We start from the raw sequence: 21,495 nt of genomic DNA, 5'->3' as shown, positions 1-21,495 counted from the left end.
CTTTCTACAGTGGGCAAAGGGCACTTCTGCCGACAGATAGCCTGCCACGAAAAGTTTTGCCGACAGTTTAGAAACAGTCGCGGTAGAAGCAGTCGGCGAAAGTTTTGCCGATAGTTTAAAGAATCGCCGACACTTTTGGTGTAGCTAAATAGTATACCTTTCCCGACAGTCAAAACCTACGCCGACAGTTAACCCTATGCCCACAGGTAAGACATACGCCGACAGTTAATATATTTCCCGACAGTTTATATGTTTGTGAGACCTTTTCCATATCATGGTTGGAAAGATGTCCTCTGTGGCAACTAATCTGTTGGCAAAACTATTTAATAGATATTCATATTAATACAATCTAGATAATTTCAGAAATCCACTTAATTATATAGAGAAAACATCATGTCATCAAATACATTTGATTTTATAGGCAAAACATATTAAATATTTTCAATACACACATCAATGTCTTATCTGCAAATCCATGTACATCTCTCAACACTAATATATCTAAACAAACAAAACAAATACATAGAGACATGAACTTTTGAGTCAACAAAGCATGATCTCACACACGTTAAGAGCCAACCCTTTGTGTCATCAATGCATGAGCAGCCCACTCTAATTTTACATCCCATCAACATAGATGCAACTAGAATAAATTCAAGAAAAAAATGAATAAGTTCAGCAATAGGTGTCCTTGTCTTAGCATGCTGATATGGAAGTCAGAGGCTATGGCACCCTTGTAGTGAAGCACTTGTAACTTGTAAGTTCTACATAAGCAAAGTATTATTAACTGGGATAAATCAAATTAGGTTGCATATCTCATAATGACATAAATGAACACCATTAGTAATTTTAAACACTACATAACATACATGATTTTGGAGACTTAAAACAATTGTCATAAGTACTGCATTTATTTATAGCTAACCTTTCAACTTCATGGTCATATTCGGGCATTTGAAATAATCAGAATCCTGCCGATCTCGGAGGCAAGATGGTATGTATACAACACGTACTGTCTTACAGCATTAACCAAAACTCTAAAGTTAAATAACAGAACCGGAAATCTAGAAGGCAGGAAAAAAAAAGATAATGGTGATAGTATGTTTCATACATATATGTCCCGGTTTATCATTAAAATTTGTACATAAATTAACAAGGGCCATATAGTTTCTGCTACAATTTTTTGCAAAGGCCACATAGGTAATAAGAAAGATCAGGAATATGTCATTTTCGCACTCAGTTAGCACTTATTAGATTGCTCAGTGGAAACATAAGATAGATCCAAGTAATGATAAAATCAAAGTTTTTAACTCATTGTTGATCTTGAAACACTGAAAAAAAATTTATAGAACATTTGGTCTCTCTTTACTGAAATTTTATACAGATCATCAGCATCATGTGTTTCTCCTTCAATTGTTCCTAAAATTAAAAATTCCAAACCCATGAGAATCTGTTCCAAGTGTACCAAAACAAGGGCTACTATGAGCCAACAAAGTCTAACAACTTCACAATGAATCAGTCTGCATCTTTTGATTTGTAAAGCCTAGTTGCCAATGGTTAATTGGAAAAACAAAATAACTTTCAATTGCACTGAATAGCTAGTTGCAGATATGAATCATCCTAACACCCAAACCTGAGAATGCATGCATAGACAATGATCTACAGTGACTGAGTGGCACACATCAAATCTGACAGTGCACGGAGTCATCCAAACATCTCATTGGCTAATTCCCACCCATTAGTAACTCCAATATTTTGAAGCCATTAGCGAAAGGCAGAGTGGTACCATTTCAACATGAGCTAACTTTCTCAGTAGCACCACATAACCATCAACTAAACACTCTGAGGAGCTAAGCCATAGCCGCACTTCTAGAAGAAAAGAAAGAATAAATAACTAAAAGTCACAGGCAAAGACAATTTTATTGTGAACATCATACCACAATGTAACACATCTCAAGATATGGCATATATAATATGAACTTCTCAAACCTACTATTTGTCTTTTGCTACAATGTGATCTATGAACTAATCAGGAATAGAAAATAGCAGTGGAGTCATTGATGACAACATCACTTCCATGATGGAATGCACACCAAAACTGCTATCAGAATTAGTCGAAAACATCACAATACTCATCAGCAAGCTCAGGAATGTAACTTTCACCAGGAGGATAAATTAAGATACTACATTTCAGAACCTGTTCAGAGATAAAACAAGAACCTGTATAGAGATAATACAAGTAGCTTTCACTGGCAAAACTACTGAGACTCGAGTTCATGGAACAGTAGACAGAATCATGTCAAACAGCCACAGCCAAACCAATGATTTAAAAAATAATGGCTAAAGATTGTTTTCTAAGGGAAGCCAACATATATAAAAAATCCTAGTGGTAAATTTCTGAAGCTGCTCAGATGTTTTTTTTTCCTGAGATCTTTACTCAATGACAGCCATAGCAATGACCACCCACACCTGATTCCCATCTAGCATTAACTTAAAACTGAAATATATAGGATAAATTAAGATAGTACATTTCAGAACATGCTTCACACATGAAAAGTGCAGCAGCAACCATTAGCCTTAATGGCCTTAACATATTATTTCACATAGTTTATCTACTCCACGTCTGGCTGAAATTATTTGAGATCAGCATCTATAAAAAAATAAATAGACATGGATAAGCATTAGTTGTTTTATTGCGGACATGACTATTTTGTTGCAGACATGAAGACTATGGCTTATAGTACCTAGCAGCAACCATGGTTTTTTTCCTTATCATCTCTTTCATAGAGTTCAAATCATATTGCTGAGACAAACAGGAATAAAGGCAGTAATTTCTTAGTGGACTTAGACATTCCACTTGAACTGAAAACTGAGACGAAAATTGAATACCTTTGGTGGTATAAATGTTGGAAGTTTATGTCCTTTCTTTTGCTTAAGAAGCTTTTCACATAGCTTTTCATGTCTACCAGTTTCTTTGACCCACTGCAGTACAAGGGAAACAATGGTACGCTACTTAGACTATGTCTGCAAAGTATTTTCAGAAACAATGCTAAAAAAAGAGCCCCCTTCCACGCTGATAGAAATTTGAAAACTATATTTTATAAAATCTCTAGTTTGATTAGAATTTTAGGTTATGCTGATGGATAGAAGTCAATTCCAAAATCATTGGGCAAGAAAAAACAAAGGCTAAGCGCACTTCCAGTGAAGCCATTTGTTAAATTTTCTGTCTTTTTTCATGTGCATTATCAGCTTTCTCGAGAGCACAGGCAGTAGCAGGATCCTCTATGACATATATACCTCCTTGGAAAGATGGATCTGTTCAGATCTAGGGATATTGTAAATCCTAGAATCGGGTGAAAGAGGCCAAATCAAGGAGAGTGCGGCCTCTAGGAGCAGGGGGCTCTTACCTGGAACAAAGGATAGCACCCGGAGTGGAGCCCAGCGCACGAGCAGCGGCGGGAGGATTTGGTGCCAGCCGCTGGAACTCCAAACCCTAACGAATCCTGCACGCAGATCCGGAGCTGCAACCGATGGGGAGCGAGGATGGGCCACATCTTGCGTCGACGCGGAACTGCAGGCGATGGGGGATCCGTGTTGGGCGTCGACGGAGTGCACTGGCAGTGGCCGGGGCAGGACGGCGAAGGCGGAGGGCGGGAGCACGGGATTGGAATCGGGTGGCGCGAGGTGTGCGGAGCTCGGTGGGTGGCGATGCAGCGGGTCTAGATGCTGAGCTTGCACGGGTGGCGGCCGGGGCTCAGCATCGGGGATGTGCGAGCGAGTCCGTGGAACACATGCGTGGCCGCGGGGTTGCTGCTACGATGGACGGGCGGTGGCGTTGAGCGTCTGATTAGTGATTCTTTTTCTTTTTTATTTATTTATTTAGGTGGAACTTGGGAAGGTGTGGCACGGAGTCAAATTTTCATCACCGCCCTTTGCAAAGACCGCGCGCGCCAGGCTAATATTTCCCTTCCTGCGTCTCCTCGTTTCAGCGAGAAGCGTTTTTTCTGCTCTGTGTCATGGCACCATGTGCTCTGGGTGCAGGCTGGACTCGTACTCATACCCTTGGCCGACAGATGACCAGTAGCTAGGCTATGGCTACGCCGACAAGTAGTCTGTCTACTGAGTTTGGCCGACAGTTTATCAGTCATCAGAGAAACGCCGACAGATAATTTGTAGTCTTACTATATGATTGCCGACAGATGAGATGACACCAAAAGACCGTTCTTTTGCCATCAGATAAAGTGTCCGCGATACTAACCCTTTACCAACAGATAATAGTGGGGAAAAGTGTGTCATGGTGTAGTGCCATATTTGGGTTGTGCCTCTCAGGCAACCCAAAATAGGTCTCCTGTATAGATACTCTGTTGGAGGCTGATTTTGGGTCTCTTGCTACCCATTTTGAGTTTAGGTGCCCATATGAGTTCTTTGTTGGAGACAGTACTATAAGCAGCATTACCATTTATCAAAAGGTGTCACTCAACGTCATTCCATGTAATAGATAATAACCACAGCGTAATATTTCTACACGAATTACATCTCCTTTGATTGAGCCCATAACACAGGCACCATTAATTATTAGCCAAGTGATAAAACTAGCCTGCCCCGTACCACATCATGGTAGGACCAAGACTGCACTTTAAGCAGATTCATGCCCACGGCTCGGCCTGGGGGCGCGCACATCATTCCTCTCCGTCAACTTCACAACCAGTGAACACAGAAGCCACCAATTTAAATTGATTTAAAAGTGATTTAAATTGATTTAACCTTTAGTCAAAATACTATGTGGGACTAAGACTTTAATGCACCTAACATTTAGTACTACCCGAAAACCGAATATCCTTGGGGGGCAACAATTTCCTTAAGGGGCGAAATTTAACCCCCAAGGTATATCATTGCCTTGGGGTCATACGAAACCTTCAAGGAAATGCATATTCTTGAGTACTAACCCAAACTGGCAAGTTAATTCCATATTTCCTTGAGTGCTAGTCTGAACCGCCAAGGTAATTCATATTTCCTTGAGTGTTATTATAAACCGCCAAAGTAATTTATATTTCCTTGAGTGTAACTGGAAACCACCAAGGAAGTGCTAGTTTTCTTGGGTGCAAACTCTCAAGTAAATTTTGTAGCCCAAGGAAAAAAATTCAGTTTATAGTCATATTCCTCTTAACCACCGATATATTGAACTCATTGCATTCTTGTTAGACATTGTATTTTATAGACATAAATGCTCCATTGACATGTTTGTGGAATGATGAAATACATTTTTTCTTAGTATATTAATCCAACAAAAGGTTTAATTTTGTGTTGTTATGCATTAGGGAATGCATACTGGCATATGCCTAGTTAGTTTTAAAGCTAACAAGCAACATACTAGTATCGTATTTAGGCAAAGTTTATATCAAAGTTGTAGAGCCCGAAGAGATATACATCTTAATAGTTGATGACTTTTTCATTTGAAATTATTTGAAGTCCACAAACTATTTTTTAAGTTCTTAGAGTTTTGAACATCAAATTTTTTGAATCTTTCAGATGACTTCAGATGGAGATACAACCTAAACCAAAGCTGTAGTACTCGACGAGATATAAAACTTTTCAGTTCAAACTTTTTTCATTTGAAATTGTTTAGGCTCTCTAATGTTCATTACAAGATCCAACTAAAGTCACAACAAAAAGAAAGAAACATTCACTTAGTCACAAAAGACTTCGTGGTGTAGTGGTAAGTGAGTTCGATTCTAGCTATAACAAACTTGTGATTATTTCTCTTTTTTCCATTGGGTCATCGGCCCTCAAGGTATATATATACCTTGGGTGTCATTGGCACTCATGAATACATACATCCTTGAGAGGCATTACATTTCCTTAGGTATCATCGGCACTTAAGGAAACATATATCCTTGTGTACATTTCCTTGACGGTGTTAAAGATTTGACCACTTATTTGTTTCCTTGGCGATCCAACTCTCAAGGAATTGATTTGTTGCGGCTGACACTTAAGGTAATGGCTATTTTCTTACCTCTACCCTTGGCGGCCCTTTCTTGAGTGTTGGTCGCAAGGAGTTATTTCCTTGACGGTTTTGCTGCTTTCCTTGAGGCTATTCTGTCTTAACATTTATTTGATTTTAATTGAATTAAAATGGATGAAGCCCAATTAAAATCTAACATCATGGGCCACTAGCAAGACGCCAAGTCGCTTTAACTTTTTTTGTAATAATTTGTTTTAAATTTGTAAGGAGCCAGGATAAACCACTTTCTTTGGCTCCGGCTCCTCTGAAGGACGTATCCAGTGCAGAAAGCTCCCGCTCTGTGCGGGGTCTGGGGAAGGGTGTTAGTGGCAAGCCTTACCCTCGCCTGTGCAATGCAAGGAGACCGCGACTCGAACCCGGGATCTTCCGGTCACAGGCGGTAAGACTCTACCGCTTGCACCAGGCTTGCATGCACCGACCAATTCAACCCAAAAGCTTAAGCTGATGGGGAGAGGTGGGCAATTCACTTATATTCCAATACTCCCCCTCACGTGGAGACTCCCTTAGGCCTCAGACATGGAATAGGAGCGAGCAGCAATTATTTTATTTTAATTGCGCTAACCAGAATTCGAACTCGAGACCTCTAGTTTTGATACCATATTGAGTTGCATGCACCGACCAGTTCAACCCAAAAGCTTAAGCTGATAGGGAGAAGTGGGCAATTCACTTATATTTCAACACTTAAAAAAAAAAGAGGCCATGGCTCTTCTAGGGTTTTCTAGATGCCTATCTGCCAGGGCTCTTGCAAGGAGCCGTCATCATGCCAAATGAGACCTTATATTAGAACAATTTTTTTAATGATTACATAATTGTAGAAAATGTGGTACATTGAGAAAGGAACTTTTGCTTTATATTTCAAATTTACAATAATAGCAGTTGCAGACTTTCTTGTCGTCCATCCGAGCTTCCGTGCAAGCCACCGTGAAGTAATGCACCTCATGTACCAAATGACACTACAAAACAGGCGTGGTAGCTGCATCCCCTGTCGGAATGAACCATGGGGGAGTGAACCAGGCCATGGAGATTTTTCGCTTTTTGCAAATGGACTTCGAGAAGGCCTGTTTTTTTAGGATGGGCCACGGAGATTTGACGACCCTCTCAGATTTGAGGTCTCTAATACAAATGTTCGACATAAGACCGGATGGAGTTAGATATATTAATTTAAGAACCATGCCAATTTGCCATCTCTGATAAACCACACATCACAGCTGCTATCCTCAAACAAATTCACCCAGCTATTCACATACAATGGGAAGAGCTAAACTACAAAAGAAAAACATCTAACTCTACGGGTCATCACAACAGTTCCAATTTTACAAATCATACACACAACACATACTAGTACATCAAGAAAAACCTTAGCTTTGAGGCTCTACCAATGATCTAATGAAAGACCTTCTCCACCATACCTGGAATGCTCTAATAAGGTTCGGACACTCGGCTCCTTTGGTCGCATAGAACTGGAACCATTCCTCGAACAAACATTGCTGCTGCCTGAGAGGGAGGGTTAAAAGGCCTCGCCCTAAATTCTCCTCCAGCGATCTTAGGTCTAGACCTTTGGGGCAGCGCTGAAGCCAGCCAAAATCCAACAACATTGTGCTGAACCATCCATGAAAGAGGAGGCTTCGTACGTCACCACGACACTGCACTTTTCCTTTACCAAGTGCAATGAACACACCAGCTGATATTCGGCTTAGCTCATACCTGACCATCGCTGATGCTTGCTTGTGCATCCTAATGAGCCTGTCTTGCTTTGCCCACAGTTCTACAAATTCTTCTGCAATATCATTGTTTACTAGAATCTCCAAGAGCCAATTGAGGTTCTCTGCTTGCCTAGAGACTCGCTCAATCAGTGATTTACTCCCTCTAACTGCCACAGCCTGACCTGTATAATCTGTTGGTTCGCTGGCCTCTTCAAAGAGATCAACCAGTGACTCCAGACATAAATAACAGATCTGGTACAGGCTCTCCTTGTTTAGCCCTGACGAGTCCTTTTGATAGACTGAACTTTTGCTTAGAAGACCATTTACCAAAGATTGCATGTCTTTTCTGGCCACAGTGCTGGTGCTGCTAGTGACAGATTGAATAAGCTGTACAGTGAGGTCATCTGAGTTTTTCCAGTTGTGTGGCCGCAATCTTGCCAGTATATCCTGGAATATTGCTTCGTCAAAAGTGAATCTTGCAAAGAGATTCTTCAGCTTCTCCTCATCATTCTCATTCCAGGGAACAGCTTCTATGTATGTCAAACATGATTTGATTCCCTTGCTGAACATGATAGAGGAGCATACCTACATTTCAAAACAGAGCATCATTTATTAAAATTGTGTAATCAACATTTAATTAGCCGGACTAAAGAAGTTAATAGAAAAGGAAAGATGCTAGTGCCCTTACAATTATAGTTCCATGGTTCAACACAAATCTAATTCAAGTATATAACTTAGATCTGTATTTGCAAAACTACACATCTAAGCAGCACCAGTTGTAAATTTTGAAAACTATCGCTGGATATTGATTATTGTCATTCAAAATACTCTACAGTTCAATCAAATTCACTACACTTTAATATACGAATTAGCTTGGGAAACAAAAACAACATATTACTTATGAAAGAAGCATTGCCATCATACTACCATGTAGCATGTCCACAAAACTCACTCTACACATTTTGCAAAAAGAAAATATTTCTCAATCGTATCAGATCAAGTGTTAATTTATCAGAAAGACATGTATGGAAGTAGTTCATTCTATTCCTGGAATAGAAGTTTAGAATACTTGATTTAGATATCTGATACATATTAGCTACATTGGCCGATGTAACTCATCCAACTAAGAAATATATCTAATACAGAGATAATGTTATATGGTCATCTAGTCAATCCTAGTCGCCAGGGGACTGACTGGGAGACTAATTGCAATTAGTAAAGACCAGCCCGAACTAGTTAGGCCAAGTCAACCATATAGTTGTCCAGTATATTCTGACATATATACTATATTGTGTATACTATAAATCAAAAAGCTGGAATATAAAAGCACTAGAGCAGAAGATTCTTGTGAAATTTGATGAGGAGCTCATATCCATAATCCCTTGGAGCTGGACTGTTGGAGGAGTGACCTGGCGGTGGCAGCTTCAGCACCCGGACAGTTCTTGACCCACCTGAGATGGGCAGGGGGGCCAGTGGCTACCCCTGCGCACTGCAAGATCTGCTGACCGGTGGATGCAAGGAAGAGGCAGCAGCAGCTGGGAGGAGATCATGGCAGGCAGAGAACAGTGCAGTGGCGGCCAACGGTGCTGCAGTTCTGCTTTTTCCAGACACATGAGCTTCCTAGCGGCTGGCGACTGTGCGATGGATATGGGGAGAGAGCAGCTTCCACTCTGCTGTGAAGTTGTGTATGTGAGGGAAACCCAATTGGGCCGGAATTAAGAAATCCATGCGGCCAGATGACCAGCCTGCAGCCCAGCTACAATGTCTAATCAGAGGACTAGATTTCTTGTTGCTCTAATCGAGTTGCAGTGCCTAGTCAAAGTTTCAGGACCGATTAGCCTGCTCTAATCAGAAGACTTAGATGGCCTGGTTAGAGCTATACCTAGTAGTGAGAAGCTTTTTATAGGAGGAGATCTTAATGGGCATGTAGGTACTACAAGCGCAGGTTTCGAGGCAGTTCATGGAGGTTTTGGGTATGGTAGTAGGAATCAGGAGGGGGAGGAAGTTCTGGACTTCGCAGTAGCTTTTGACCTGATGATAGCCAACACTTTCTTTAGAAAGAGAGAATCTCATCTAGTGACCTTCAGTAGCGGACAACACTGTAGTCAGATTGACTTTGTCCTCGCAAGAAGAAAGGACAAACGAGCATGCTTGGATTGCAAGGTGATACCAGGGGAGTGTGTTGTTTCTCAACATAAGCTTTTGGTGGCAGATTTTCGTTTTCAGGTGCGTGCCCGTAGGGATAAACAAGCTAAGATTGAAAGAACAAAGTGGTGGAAACTGAAAGGGGAGACGTCAGAGGTATTTAGGGAAAGGGTTATCAAAGAGGGCTCTTGGAAGGAAGAAGACGACATAAACAATATGTGGGACAAGATGGCAACCAACATTCGGAAGGTAGCCTCAGAGGTGTGTGGAGTAACCAAAGGAAGGGGACGCGAGGCTAAAGATACTTGGTGGTGGAACGAGGAAGTCCAAAGGGCTATTAAGGAGAAGAAAGAATGTTATAGACGCTTGTACCATGACAGGAGTGTGGACAACATAGAGAAGTACAAGGTGGCAAAGAAGACTGCAAAGCGAGCTGTAAGTGTGGCAAAGGGTAGAGCATACGAGGATCTTTACCAACATTTGAGTACGAAGGAAGGAGAGAAGGACATTTATAGGATGGCTAGGGTTCGTGAGAGAAAGACACGGGACTTCAACCAAATTAAGTGCATTAAGGATGAAAGGGAGCATCTCTTGGTAAAGGAGGATGAGATCCGACATCGATGGCAAGAGTATTTTGACAAATTGTTCAATGGTGAGAATATGGACACAACCTTTCAGTTGGATGACTCTTTTGATGACACCAATAGGCGCTTTGTGCGAAGAATCCAAGAATCTAAGGTCAGAGAGGCGTTGAAAAGGATGAAAAGAGGTAAGGCGATGGGACCGGATGGTATCCCAATCGAGGTGTGGAGATGCCTTGGGGACATAGCTGTAGTATGGTTGACCAAGTTGTTCAACCATATTTTTCGATCGAACAAGATGCCTGATGAGTGGAGGAGAAGTATATTGATACCGATCTACAAGAATAAAGGAGATATTCAAAGTTGTACAAATTACCGGGGAATTAAGTTGATGAGCCATACTATGAAGCTATGGGAGAGAGTTATCGAGCATCGCTTGAGAGCAATAACGCGGGTCTCTATGAACCAATTTGGTTTCATGCCCGGAAGGTCAACCATGGAGGCAATTTTCTTAATAAGACAAGTTATGGAGCGGTATAGGGAGAAGAAGAAGGACCTACACATGGTTTTTATTGACTTGGAGAAGGCTTATGATAAAATACCAAGGAATGTTATGTGGTGGGCTTTGGACAAACATAAAGTCCCAACGAAGTACGTCGGGCTCATTAAGGACATGTACAACAATGTTGTGACTAGAGTTCGAACAAGTGATGGAGACACAGATGACTTTCCGATTAGGATAGGACTACATCAAGGGTCAGCTTTGAGCCCTTATTTGTTTGCTTTAGTGATGGATGAGGTCACAAGGGACATACAAGGGGACATCCCTTGGTGTATGCTTTTCGCGGACGATGTAGTGCTAGTTGATGAAAGCCGGACAAGAGTGAATCAGAAACTGGAGTTATGGCGGGAGACTTTGGAGTCCAAAGGTTTTAGACTTAGTAGAACTAAAACTGAGTATATGAGATGTGACTTCGGCACTACTACTCAGGAGGAGGAAGATGTTAGTTTGGAAGGTCAAGTAGTGCCTAGGATGGATACCTTTCGATATTTAGGATCAATGCTACAGAGGGACAGGGATATTGATGAAGATGTTAGCCATAGAATCAAAGCAGGGTGGATGAAGTGGCGGCAAGCGTCTGGTGTCCTATGTGACAAAAGGGTACCACAGAAGCTAAAAGGCAAGTTTTATAGGACGGCGATTAGACCTGTTATGTTGTATGGTGCAGAATGTTGGCCTACGAAAAGACGACATATTCAACAGCTAAGTGTCGCGGAAATGCGTATGTTGCGTTGGATTTGCGGGCATACAAGAAGGGATCGAGTTCGGAACGATGATATACGTGAGAGATTAGGGGTAGCGCCAATTGAAGAAAAGCTTGTCCAACACCGGTTGAGATGGTTTGGACATGTGCAACGGAGACCTCTAGATGCACCGGTGCGTAGTGGAATCCTAAGTCAGGATAGTAACGTGAAGAGAGGCAGAGGAAGACCGAAGTTGACTTGGGTAGAGGCAATAAAAGGAGACTTGAAAGGATGGAATATACCCAAAGACTTAGCCTTAGATAGGAGTGCTTGGAAGACAGCTATTCACGTGCCTGAACCTTGATTGTTTCTGTTGGGTTTCAACTCTAGCCTACCCCAACTTGTTTGGGACTTAAAGGCTTTGTTGTTGTTGTTGACCAGATAACAATGACAGAGAAGAAAACACTGATTCAGGAGTGAAATTATGGTGGTTCTACATAGTAGAGAAATAGCAATGCAACAACTAATTAGTATAGCATAATAGAAGCTATTAACCTTAGAAAGGTGTTACACTGATATTGGAAAACAACAACAGCTACCTAGAGAAGCTCATGGACCATAGACAATCATGGATATCTGAAAACACTAACATATATGTTGTTGTTCTGGAGCATGACACTTGTGCCTACATTCTCAAGTGCTAGAGATACTAGTAGCACCTTATCCACATTCTATATAGTAGAAATGTTGGAAAAGAGATTATAAGCCAAGTTTGGATACACATGGCTAGTTACTAGTTGGGGCTAAAAATTAGCCCAAATTAGCTATGGTTAGCTAGCTAGTTGGCTAACAATTAGTCGAAGACTTGGCTAAAAAACCAGCCCACCTATTAGCTCTCCTGTTTGGGTGCACTAGAGCTAATTTTAGCTATTTTTAAGCTAGCTAGCAATTAGCTCTTGTATCCAAACATGCCCTATACTGTAGTAAGTAACTTGTGCCTCTGTTGTTTTGGAAAAGGACATGCTATCAAATACATTGCTTGAACCATTACTTTTTCCAAGCATGTCTTTACGAAAGCCATTGAAAACAGTAATTTGACAGTGTTTTTCATCACAAATATACTCATACCATTTTCATGAGATAAATATTGATACTTTCATTTACATTAGTGGTCAAAGTTTTAAAATTTTGACTGCACACACTTAAAATACAAAATAAACATTTTTCGAATGGAGGGAGCAATTCACACTGCATGATTTGTGTTAAAATAAAGTGAGTTTGAGAAGTCAAAAGCATGTAATGTGGCAACTGGCATAAATTGACTAGAAAAGCATGGAGTCACCGATTTTGCTGGCAAAACCATTAAATTGACATTCCGATAAACAGTGAAATTTGAGTGGACAGTACTGAATCAGAGTATCACATAGCAACAAGAAGTCATTTCCAAACCACACTGAATTGAACAAACAAATAAGAGAGGCTTGCAATTTCGTCTTGCTCACCTCAAGCACATCTATGGCCCTCGACACGCCGGCAGCTGCAAGACACCGCAAAGGATAAGGGTCGTACATGAGCTCCACCGCGGCCCTGAAAGCATCCAAATTCTCCACCCCGTCCACCTCGATCCTCTTCCCTCCAGCGCCAGCGCCAGCAGCGTCCTCGCGCGGGGCCATGGTGGCGAAGAAATCGCTGCAGCCGCACAGCACCGTGGAGTCGACCTCCATGAGGACGCACCTCCCGTCCCTCCCCCGCAGGAAGAGCCTCAGATCCAGCACGCCACCCGCGTCCGCCTCCTCCCGCACGGCCACCACCGGCGGCGGCGCCGCCGCCACCGTGGCCGATGGCAATGCCGACGCCAACAGCACCGCCGCCGGCTGCTCGGCGGGGCCCACAGCTGCCGAATCATCAACTGAGGAAGCCGGCGGAGGCGGTGGAGGGAGCGGGACCGGGAGGGGCGGCGGCGGGACCGCGCCGGCGTCGGGGTCGATGGGGGAGACGCGGCCGGGCGAGAGGATGCGGCGCGGGTCGATGAGGCCGCCGAGGCCCGCGAGCCTAGACGAGGTCGGCGAGCCGTAGAAGGACGCCGCCGCCGACGAGGGGGACTTGGGCGGCAGCTTCCTCCCCGGCCCCGCCGCTGCCGGGGACGCGGCCGAGGAGGGCAGCGGGCGGAGGTCGGGGCTGTCGGGCGCGCCACCGAAGGAGCAGCACCAGGCGCGCGGGCGCCCGGCCCCGCCGCCGCGCCTCCGGTGGCCGCGCGGGCCCTGCTGCGCCGCGTCCGCCACCATTTGATGTGATGTGGGATCTGGAGCCGAGCGAGCTGGTGGTGGTGGGCCGCGGCGCTAGGGTTCGGATGGGGTGGAGGAGGAGGCGGCGGCGGCGGCCATTGGGAGGAGGGACGCGGAGGGCGAGGGGTTCGAGGAGTGGCGGCAGTAGCTTGCTTTGCAGTCCAGTGAAAGCTCTCTCCACTCTCTTGCTTCCTTTCCCTTGTGTCTGTGGACTGGAGCTGTGCTGCACTGGCAGTTCTGCCAGTCTGGCGCCGCGGTCGTTCCGTGCTGGTGCTCCGTGGACACGGTCCATGGACACCGGACTGACTGCCGCTGGGGTCCACCGCGGTCCTTTGCCACAGCGACCGATGAGCCTGCCTCGGATACCGTGTGGCGACGGTTGGGATCTTCTGCGGAGCGGCCTTCAGGCGTGGTGGGCCCGGCCGTCCCGTGGCGTGACACGCGTTATCGGTGCACGTGCAAAGTTGAGAGCAACCGGACACCATGCAACTTGATTTTATAAGGGATGTAATTCCAGGACGATGAAATATCTTAATTAAGATTAAATTCATATAAAAATATGGAAAACACTATACAACATGCGTCTGATTTTTGCCTTCTATCAAGCAACTGATGGCAGCCGTTGGATCCTAACCGTACAGCTTCATAATCATCTTTCGGCTGTTAGCCTTCCTCTTCCAATGCATTAGACTAATGCAGCTCGCCCCCGCCTCCAGCTAGCCTGCCCTATCCATGGCGATGGCGATCTTCCAAGCATCGTGTGTAGCCCCGCTGCCCCCGCCGCGCTAACCCAACGGCGTCGGGCCATACCCATGCCTCCCACACTCCTCTCTGGCCCAACTACCGTCCTCCATCGTCATTGCCAATAGCGACCTCACCGCCTTGCCCTACCGCCCCTGCACCTATCTCTTCGGTGAAAGCATCTAGGCCCCAAGTTAGGTTTCTAGGTCATGGTAATGATAATTGATTGAGCAATCATGGTTGTCATGCCCCTACGATGGAAATCGTTTCGGTTTTCAAAGGATGGACGACAAGGTTAAGGATAGACTAGTTCTAAGCGTCGTTTGGTGTTAAAGAGACACTTAGAGTAGTTTAGGACTTTGTTTTTCCTTTGACCGTACTATTAAGGAGGTATGAACTAGTAGCTTGACCTAGGTGAGTCTAGTGAGTTAGGTGTGGTGCACACTTATCAAATCTAGCACTAGGTAGCTCCGAAGTAGCCCTAAGATCAATTGGAGCAAACTTCATTCACATATGATTTCGAGTTGGAAGTGAATAGAGGGTCAAATGCTGACCGAACGCTGGCAATGGATTCTGGTCCGTTCATTTGATCAAGGAGAAGTCGTCTGGTTGCAACCGGACGTTGAGTGAAAAAGACCGGACGCTGGGTGTCAGAGTCCGATCAACTCTAATAAGATTCCAGAGAGGGAGAATCCTGATCGGACGCGTCCGGTCAGTGCTGACCGGTCGTTGGTCAGGTTCAGGTCAGAGTCCGGTCACAACTTAACGGCTCTATGGCGGAAATAACTAACCGGAGCGTCCGGTCACCTTGATCAAAGCGTCCTATCAACCCGCAGAACGCTGACGCAACCTCCTAATGGTTTGTTTTGAATGAGGGGATATAAATACTTCCTTTATTCATCCAAGTGAGGTCTCTTGCCTATTTGATTAGCTGAGAAATACCCTTGAGAGTGCTTAGGAGAGCAAGAGCCTAGTGAGGTGATTGAGATTTGAGAATCCAAGATTAAGGCCTTATTAGTGCAAGGAGAGTAGCAAGTGTGCATCCATCCTTCTCATTAGGCTTGTTGTGGTCAAGTGAGGGTTCGTGCTTGTTACTCTTGGTGATCGCCATCACCTAGATGGCTTGGTGGTGATTGGGAGTTTGGTGATCATCCGGCGGAACTTGTGGATGACTTAACTCAAATTATGAGCGGTTGTGGGTGATTCACCACGACAAAGTGTCGAAGAATCAACCCGTAGAGAGCATTTGATCCTTGCGCGGATCAAGGGGGAGCTACACCCTTACGCGGGTGCTCCAACGAGGACTAGTGGGGAGTGGCGACTCTCTAATACCTCGGCAAAACATCACCGCGTTCATTCTCCTTTCTTTACTTTGAGCATTTACTTTTGAGCAATTCAATTCTTGTCTTTACATTCTTATAATCGTAATGCTAGAGTAGGATTGGAACTTAGGGTGCTAAACTTTTATGCGGTAGATCATTGAAATCATATTCTAGGCACAAGGGGTGAAGTGGGCTAAGTGTAGAGTTTAATTATTACAAAGAATTTTAGAATTAGTCCCATTCACCCCCCCCTTTGGATATCTTGATCCTTTCAATTGGTATCAGAGCCTCGTGCTCATGTATTTAGGCTTAACCACCTAGAGAAATATGTCCCACGGGGCTGGTCCTCCCCCTATCTTTGAGGGAGATGATTTTCCTTATTAGAAAATCCACATGGAGGCATACTTAGAAGCTCTAGATGTTTGAATTCTTAGAGCCGCCTCTCAAGGCTTCCCAAAACCTAGGGATCCCGCGCATCTTTAAGGCGATGAAGTGAATTATGAAAAATGGAATGTAAAGGCTAGAAACACTATCTTTAGAGGCCTGTTTAACCGTGTGAAGAACCACAAGGACGCCCATGCACTATGGTCAGACATTTGTGCGCTTCATGAGGGAACAAATAGCGAGCATGAGGAACGCTATCATCTTGTCATGAAAAAACTTAATTCCTTTGAGATGCTTTTGAAAGAAAGTGCGAATGGCCGTGCTTCATCAAGGTAATCTTTCCACCGCTACACCAACTCAAATCTTGGGAAAGATCAACACGCATGAGATGTACATGCACATCACACCACAAGATGGCTCTTCCTCTACCAAGAAGAAAGACAAAGACTTGGCATTCAAGGCTAGCCAAGAGAAGGGCAAAGCAAGAGTTGAATATGAGAGCTCAAGTGATGATGAAATTGATGATGCAAGTCTTGCTCTCATGGTGAGAAGAACTACCAAGATGCTAAAGAAGCTCAACAAGAACAGTATCAAATTTGATGGCAAGAAAAAGAAGTTTTTCACTAGCAATAGAAGGAAGTCAATCTTTGAGATGGATTGCTATAATTGTAGAGAACTTGGTCATCTAGCACATCAATGCCCCAAGCCAAAGAAAGACAAATACAAGAAGAAGAACAAGGGCAAGAAAAATGACTCAAGTTATGAAGATGAAGATGAGAAGAAGAAAACCAAGCCATATAAGAAGAAGGATGGCAAGAAGAAGGATTTCCACAAGAAGAAGAAAAATGGCAAGGCATACATCATCGGTGATTGGCTCACGGATATAGATTCATCAAGTTGCTCATCCAATGATGATAGTGAGAATGAGAAGGTGGCCGCTATTGTTATTGACTCCTCATCATCTTCACCGACACCACCGACATCATCCTCTACACACCTATGCCTTATGGCCAAGGGTGAACGAAAGGTATCAAATGATGATGAAAGTAGTGGTGATGAACATGCTAGCAATGATGATAGTGATAGTGATGATGATGAATTTGAATCACCTTCATATGATGATCTTGTTAAATTGCTAAATCAATATACTAAGATCATTAGAAAGTCAAGAGCTAAGAATGAAAAGCTAGAACTTAAGAATGACTCTCTTTTAGCTAAATGTAACATAGCGGAAAAGGCTAATGTTGAGCTTAGAGAAGCAAATGATGCTATGTCATCTAGACTCAAGGAGCTCAAATCTTCTAAGAAAGAGCTTAATGAAAAATATGATAAACTTGAGGGGATACATAATGAGCTCATCACTAGCTATAATATGCTAAAAGAAGAGTATACCAACCTCAAGGTTAATCATGATAATCTTATTATCTCTCATGACTTTCTATCCAATGAGCCACATGATGCTACTAACCATGTTGTTAAGATTGATATAGCTACATCATATGATGATTTGATCATTGAGAGCATTGAGCAAGGTTCTTGTAGCAAAGGCAAGCAAGTGGTTGAGTTCGACAACTATAATGAGTATGTCAAGATCAAGAATAAGAATGAGAAGCTAAAGAAAGATCTTGAGAAGCTTTCAACCGCCAATACCATTGTGATAGAGAACCTTGACCATGATAGTGATCTAGCTCTTGAGAATGAGAAGCTTAAAGAAGAGAACAAGAGGCTCAAGAAGGAGAAAATCATGATGAACTAAAAGAAGAGAACAAGAAGCTCAAGTTAGAAAAAGAACATCTCAAGACCAGGTTGAGCAAATTCATAAGAGGTCAACATCTTCAAAGTGAGCTACTCATGAACACCATCATGAAGATGGATAGAAGTGGAATTAGATACTTGGCACATCAAGAGAAGAAGGCTAAAGCTCAACACCAACAACAACCAAGTCAAAGCCAAAGCCAAAGAGGTGTTTTGAGTGTGGACAAGAAGGTTACTTTGCCCATGAGTGTCAAACTCCACCACCACAACCCTTGCCCAAGCATGCTAGACCTTTTGCTTTCAATGCTCATTGCATGCTTAGAAAGGACTCTAGTGGTAAAATAAAAGTCATGTTCTTAGGACCTCCCAACAAGAATAGGTCTAAGAAAATTTGGGTTACAAAGTCACTTGTTGAGAAAGTCAAGGGCCCTCAATAAGTTTGGGTCTCTAAATAAGCTTGATCTCTTGTGTGTAGGTGAACTACAAGACCGGTAGAAGTCATTGGGTAATTGATAGTGGTTGCACTCAACATATGACCGGTGATCCTTGTATATTCACCTCACTAGATGAAGAAGTTGATGGTCAAGAAAGGATAACATTTGGTTATAATTCAAAGGGCAAAGTCAAAAGATTGGGCAAAGTGGCAATATCAAATGATCATTCAATCTCAAATGTGCTATATGTTGCTTTTTTGAGTTTTAACTTGCTATCCGTTGGACAATTATGTGATCTTAGCTTCCAATGCTTGTTTACCGAGAAGGAAGTGGTTGTATCTAAGAAAGATGATGATCAAGTTATATTCGAGGGATTTAGATACAACCTATATCTAGTGGATTTTACCTCCAAAGATGCTAACTTGAAGACTTGCCTATTCATCAAAACATCACTTGGGTGGCTATGGCATAGAAGACTTGCTCATGTTGGGATGAGTTCACTCAAGAAGCTTATGAAGAATGAATTGGTGAGAGGGTTGAAGAATGTGAAATTTGAGAAGGACAAGCTTTGTAGTGCATGTCAAGCCGGCAAACAAGTTACAAACACTCATCCTATAAAAGCTTTCATGTCAACAACAAGAGTGCTAGAGCTCCTTCACATAGACTTATTTGGACCAACAACTTACAAGAGTTTAGGAGGAAATCTTTATTGTCTTGTGATTGTTGATGACTACTCAAGATATACATGGGTGTTCTTCCTTCATGACAAGACCAAGGTTGCTTCATGCTTCAAGAAGTTTACCAAGAGAGCACAAAATGAGTTTGAAGTGAAGCTCAAGAAGATTTGAAGTGATAATGATAAAGAGTTTGACAACACAAATATTGAAGCCTATTGTGATGAAGTTGGAATCACGCATGAGGTCTCCACAACATACACTCCTCAACAAAATGATGTAGTAGAGAGAAAGAACCGAACACTTATCACACTTACAAGAACAATGCTTGATGAGTACAACACACCCGAAGCTCTATGAGCGGAAGCTATCAACACCGCATGGTATGCATCCAACCACCTATTCCTTCAAATATTTCTTGGCAAGACACCTTATGAGTTGCTCAATAGGAAAAAGTTGGATGTCTTATTCTTCTAGGTGTTTGGTTGCAAATGCTACATCTACAAGAAGCGGTAACACCTAGGGAAGTTTCAAAGATGTTGTGATATTGGCTTTCTTGTTGGTTACTCATCAAAGTCCAAAGCATATAGAGTATTTAATCATGCCACCGGCTTAGTTGAAGAAATATATGATGTAGAATTTGATGAATCTAATGGCTCCCAAGGAGCACATGAGAATCTTGATGATGTAGGTGATGAACCATTGAGGGAGTCTATGAAGAACATTTTAGTTGGAGACATTAAGCCTAAAGATGATGAAGATGATATACAAGTGATTGATCCACCTTCTTCATCAAATGTGCCACAAGATGGTGATAAAGATGGGAGAGTAGAAAATGAAGATACTCATGTCTCTCATGATCAAATGGTGACACAAGCACAAGATGTTGATGCTCCACAACTTCCCCATCAAGTGGTTGATAGAAGAAATTCACCTCTACTATTAGCTCATCCACAAGATATCATCATAGGGAGTCCTTTAAAGGATATAATGACTCGATCTCAAACACTTATTTCATTTATTGAACATCACTCTTTTGTCTCTTGTGTTGAACCTAAGAATGTAGAAGAAGCTCTTTAAGATTCGAATTGGATCAATGCCATGCATGAAGAGTTGAACAACTTCACCCGCAATGAAGTTTGGACTCTTGAAGAATGACCACAAGGTGCAAGAGTCATTGGAACAAAGTGGGTGTTCTGCAACAAGCAAGATGATCAAGGCATTGTTGTGAGGAACAAGGCAAGACTAGTTGCAAAGGGGTTATCTCAAGTTGAAGGGTTGGATTTTGAAGAGACCTTTGCACCGGTTGCAAGACTTGAAGCCATTCGTATCCTCTTTACATATGCATTGCATCATGAAATGAAATTATATCAAATGGATGTTAAAAGTGCATTTTTAAATAGCTTTATAAATGAACTAGTCTATGTTGATTAACCTTCCGGGTTTGAAGACCCTAGATATCCTAATCATATTTACAGGTTGTCCAAGGCTATATGAGCTTAAGCAAGCCCCAAGAGCTTGGTATGAGCGCCTTTGGGATTTTCTCATTGAGATGGGCTTCACCATTGGGAAGGTCGACACCACACTATTCACCAAGAAGTTTGATAGAGAAATCTTCATTTATCAAGTATATGTTGATGATATCATTTTTGGATCATCAAATAAAGATTATTGCAAAGAGTTTGATGAATTAATGTCGAAGGAGTTTGAGATGTCAATGATTGGAGAGCTTACATTTTTCTTGGTTTTCAACTTAAGCAAATGAGAGAAGGGATTTTCATCTCTCAAGAAAAGTATACCAATGATCTTCTCAAGAGGTTCAATATGGATGAATGTAAGCCAATCAAGACACCAATACCATCTAATGGACATCTCGACATAGATGAGGGATGTAAAACGGTTGATCAGACTCTCTACCGCTCTATGATTGGTAGCTTGTTATATTTAACCACATCTTGGCCTGATATCATGTTTAGTGTGTGTATGTGTGCTAGATTTTAAGCTAATCCTATGGAAGCACATTTGATTGCCGTTAAAAGAATCCTTAGGTACCTTAAGCACACACAAAGCATTGACCTTTGGTATCCCAAAGGAGCTAGATTTGAATTGGTTGGCTATTCCTATTTAGATTATGCCGGTTGCAAAGTTGATAGGAAAAGCACATCCGGATGGTGCCATTTGCTTGGTAGATCACTTGTGTCTTG

At 42.7% G+C, this 21,495-nt stretch overlaps 1 protein-coding gene across 1 annotated transcript; it reads right to left on the bottom strand.

The window, feature by feature from the left end:
• Positions 1-7,163: 7,163 nt before the first annotated feature.
• Positions 7,164-14,178, bottom strand: LOC136541621 (BTB/POZ domain-containing protein At2g13690-like). Its single transcript, XM_066533597.1, has 2 exons — positions 13,199-14,178; positions 7,164-8,310 (listed from the first exon to the last, which is right to left on the bottom strand). The coding sequence occupies exons 1-2, from the start codon at positions 13,979-13,981 to the stop codon at positions 7,381-7,383; spliced, it is 1,713 nt and encodes a 570-aa protein (XP_066389694.1). The 5' UTR covers positions 13,982-14,178; the 3' UTR covers positions 7,164-7,380.
• Between the last annotated feature and the right edge of the window lie 7,317 nt (positions 14,179-21,495).

The sequence above is a fragment of the Miscanthus floridulus genome, chromosome 3 (genome assembly GCF_019320115.1).
Source record: "Miscanthus floridulus cultivar M001 chromosome 3, ASM1932011v1, whole genome shotgun sequence".
Taxonomy (NCBI): Eukaryota; Viridiplantae; Streptophyta; class Magnoliopsida; order Poales; family Poaceae; genus Miscanthus; species Miscanthus floridulus.
Note: the sequence above shows the minus strand (reverse complement) of the source record. Positions and strands in the feature narration are given on the sequence as shown.

What these genes read in the sequence shown, in the direction of transcription:
- LOC136541621 (XM_066533597.1), bottom strand. Translation starts at nt 13,981, where the DNA reads ATGGTGGCGGACGCGGCGCAGCAGGGCCCGCGCGGCCACCGGAGGCGC. An exon ending in GGGCCATAGATGTGCTTGAG is followed by an intron (nt 8,311 to 13,198) that starts GTGAGCAAGACG and finishes TTTGAAATGTAG; the next exon opens with GTATGCTCCTCTATCATGTT.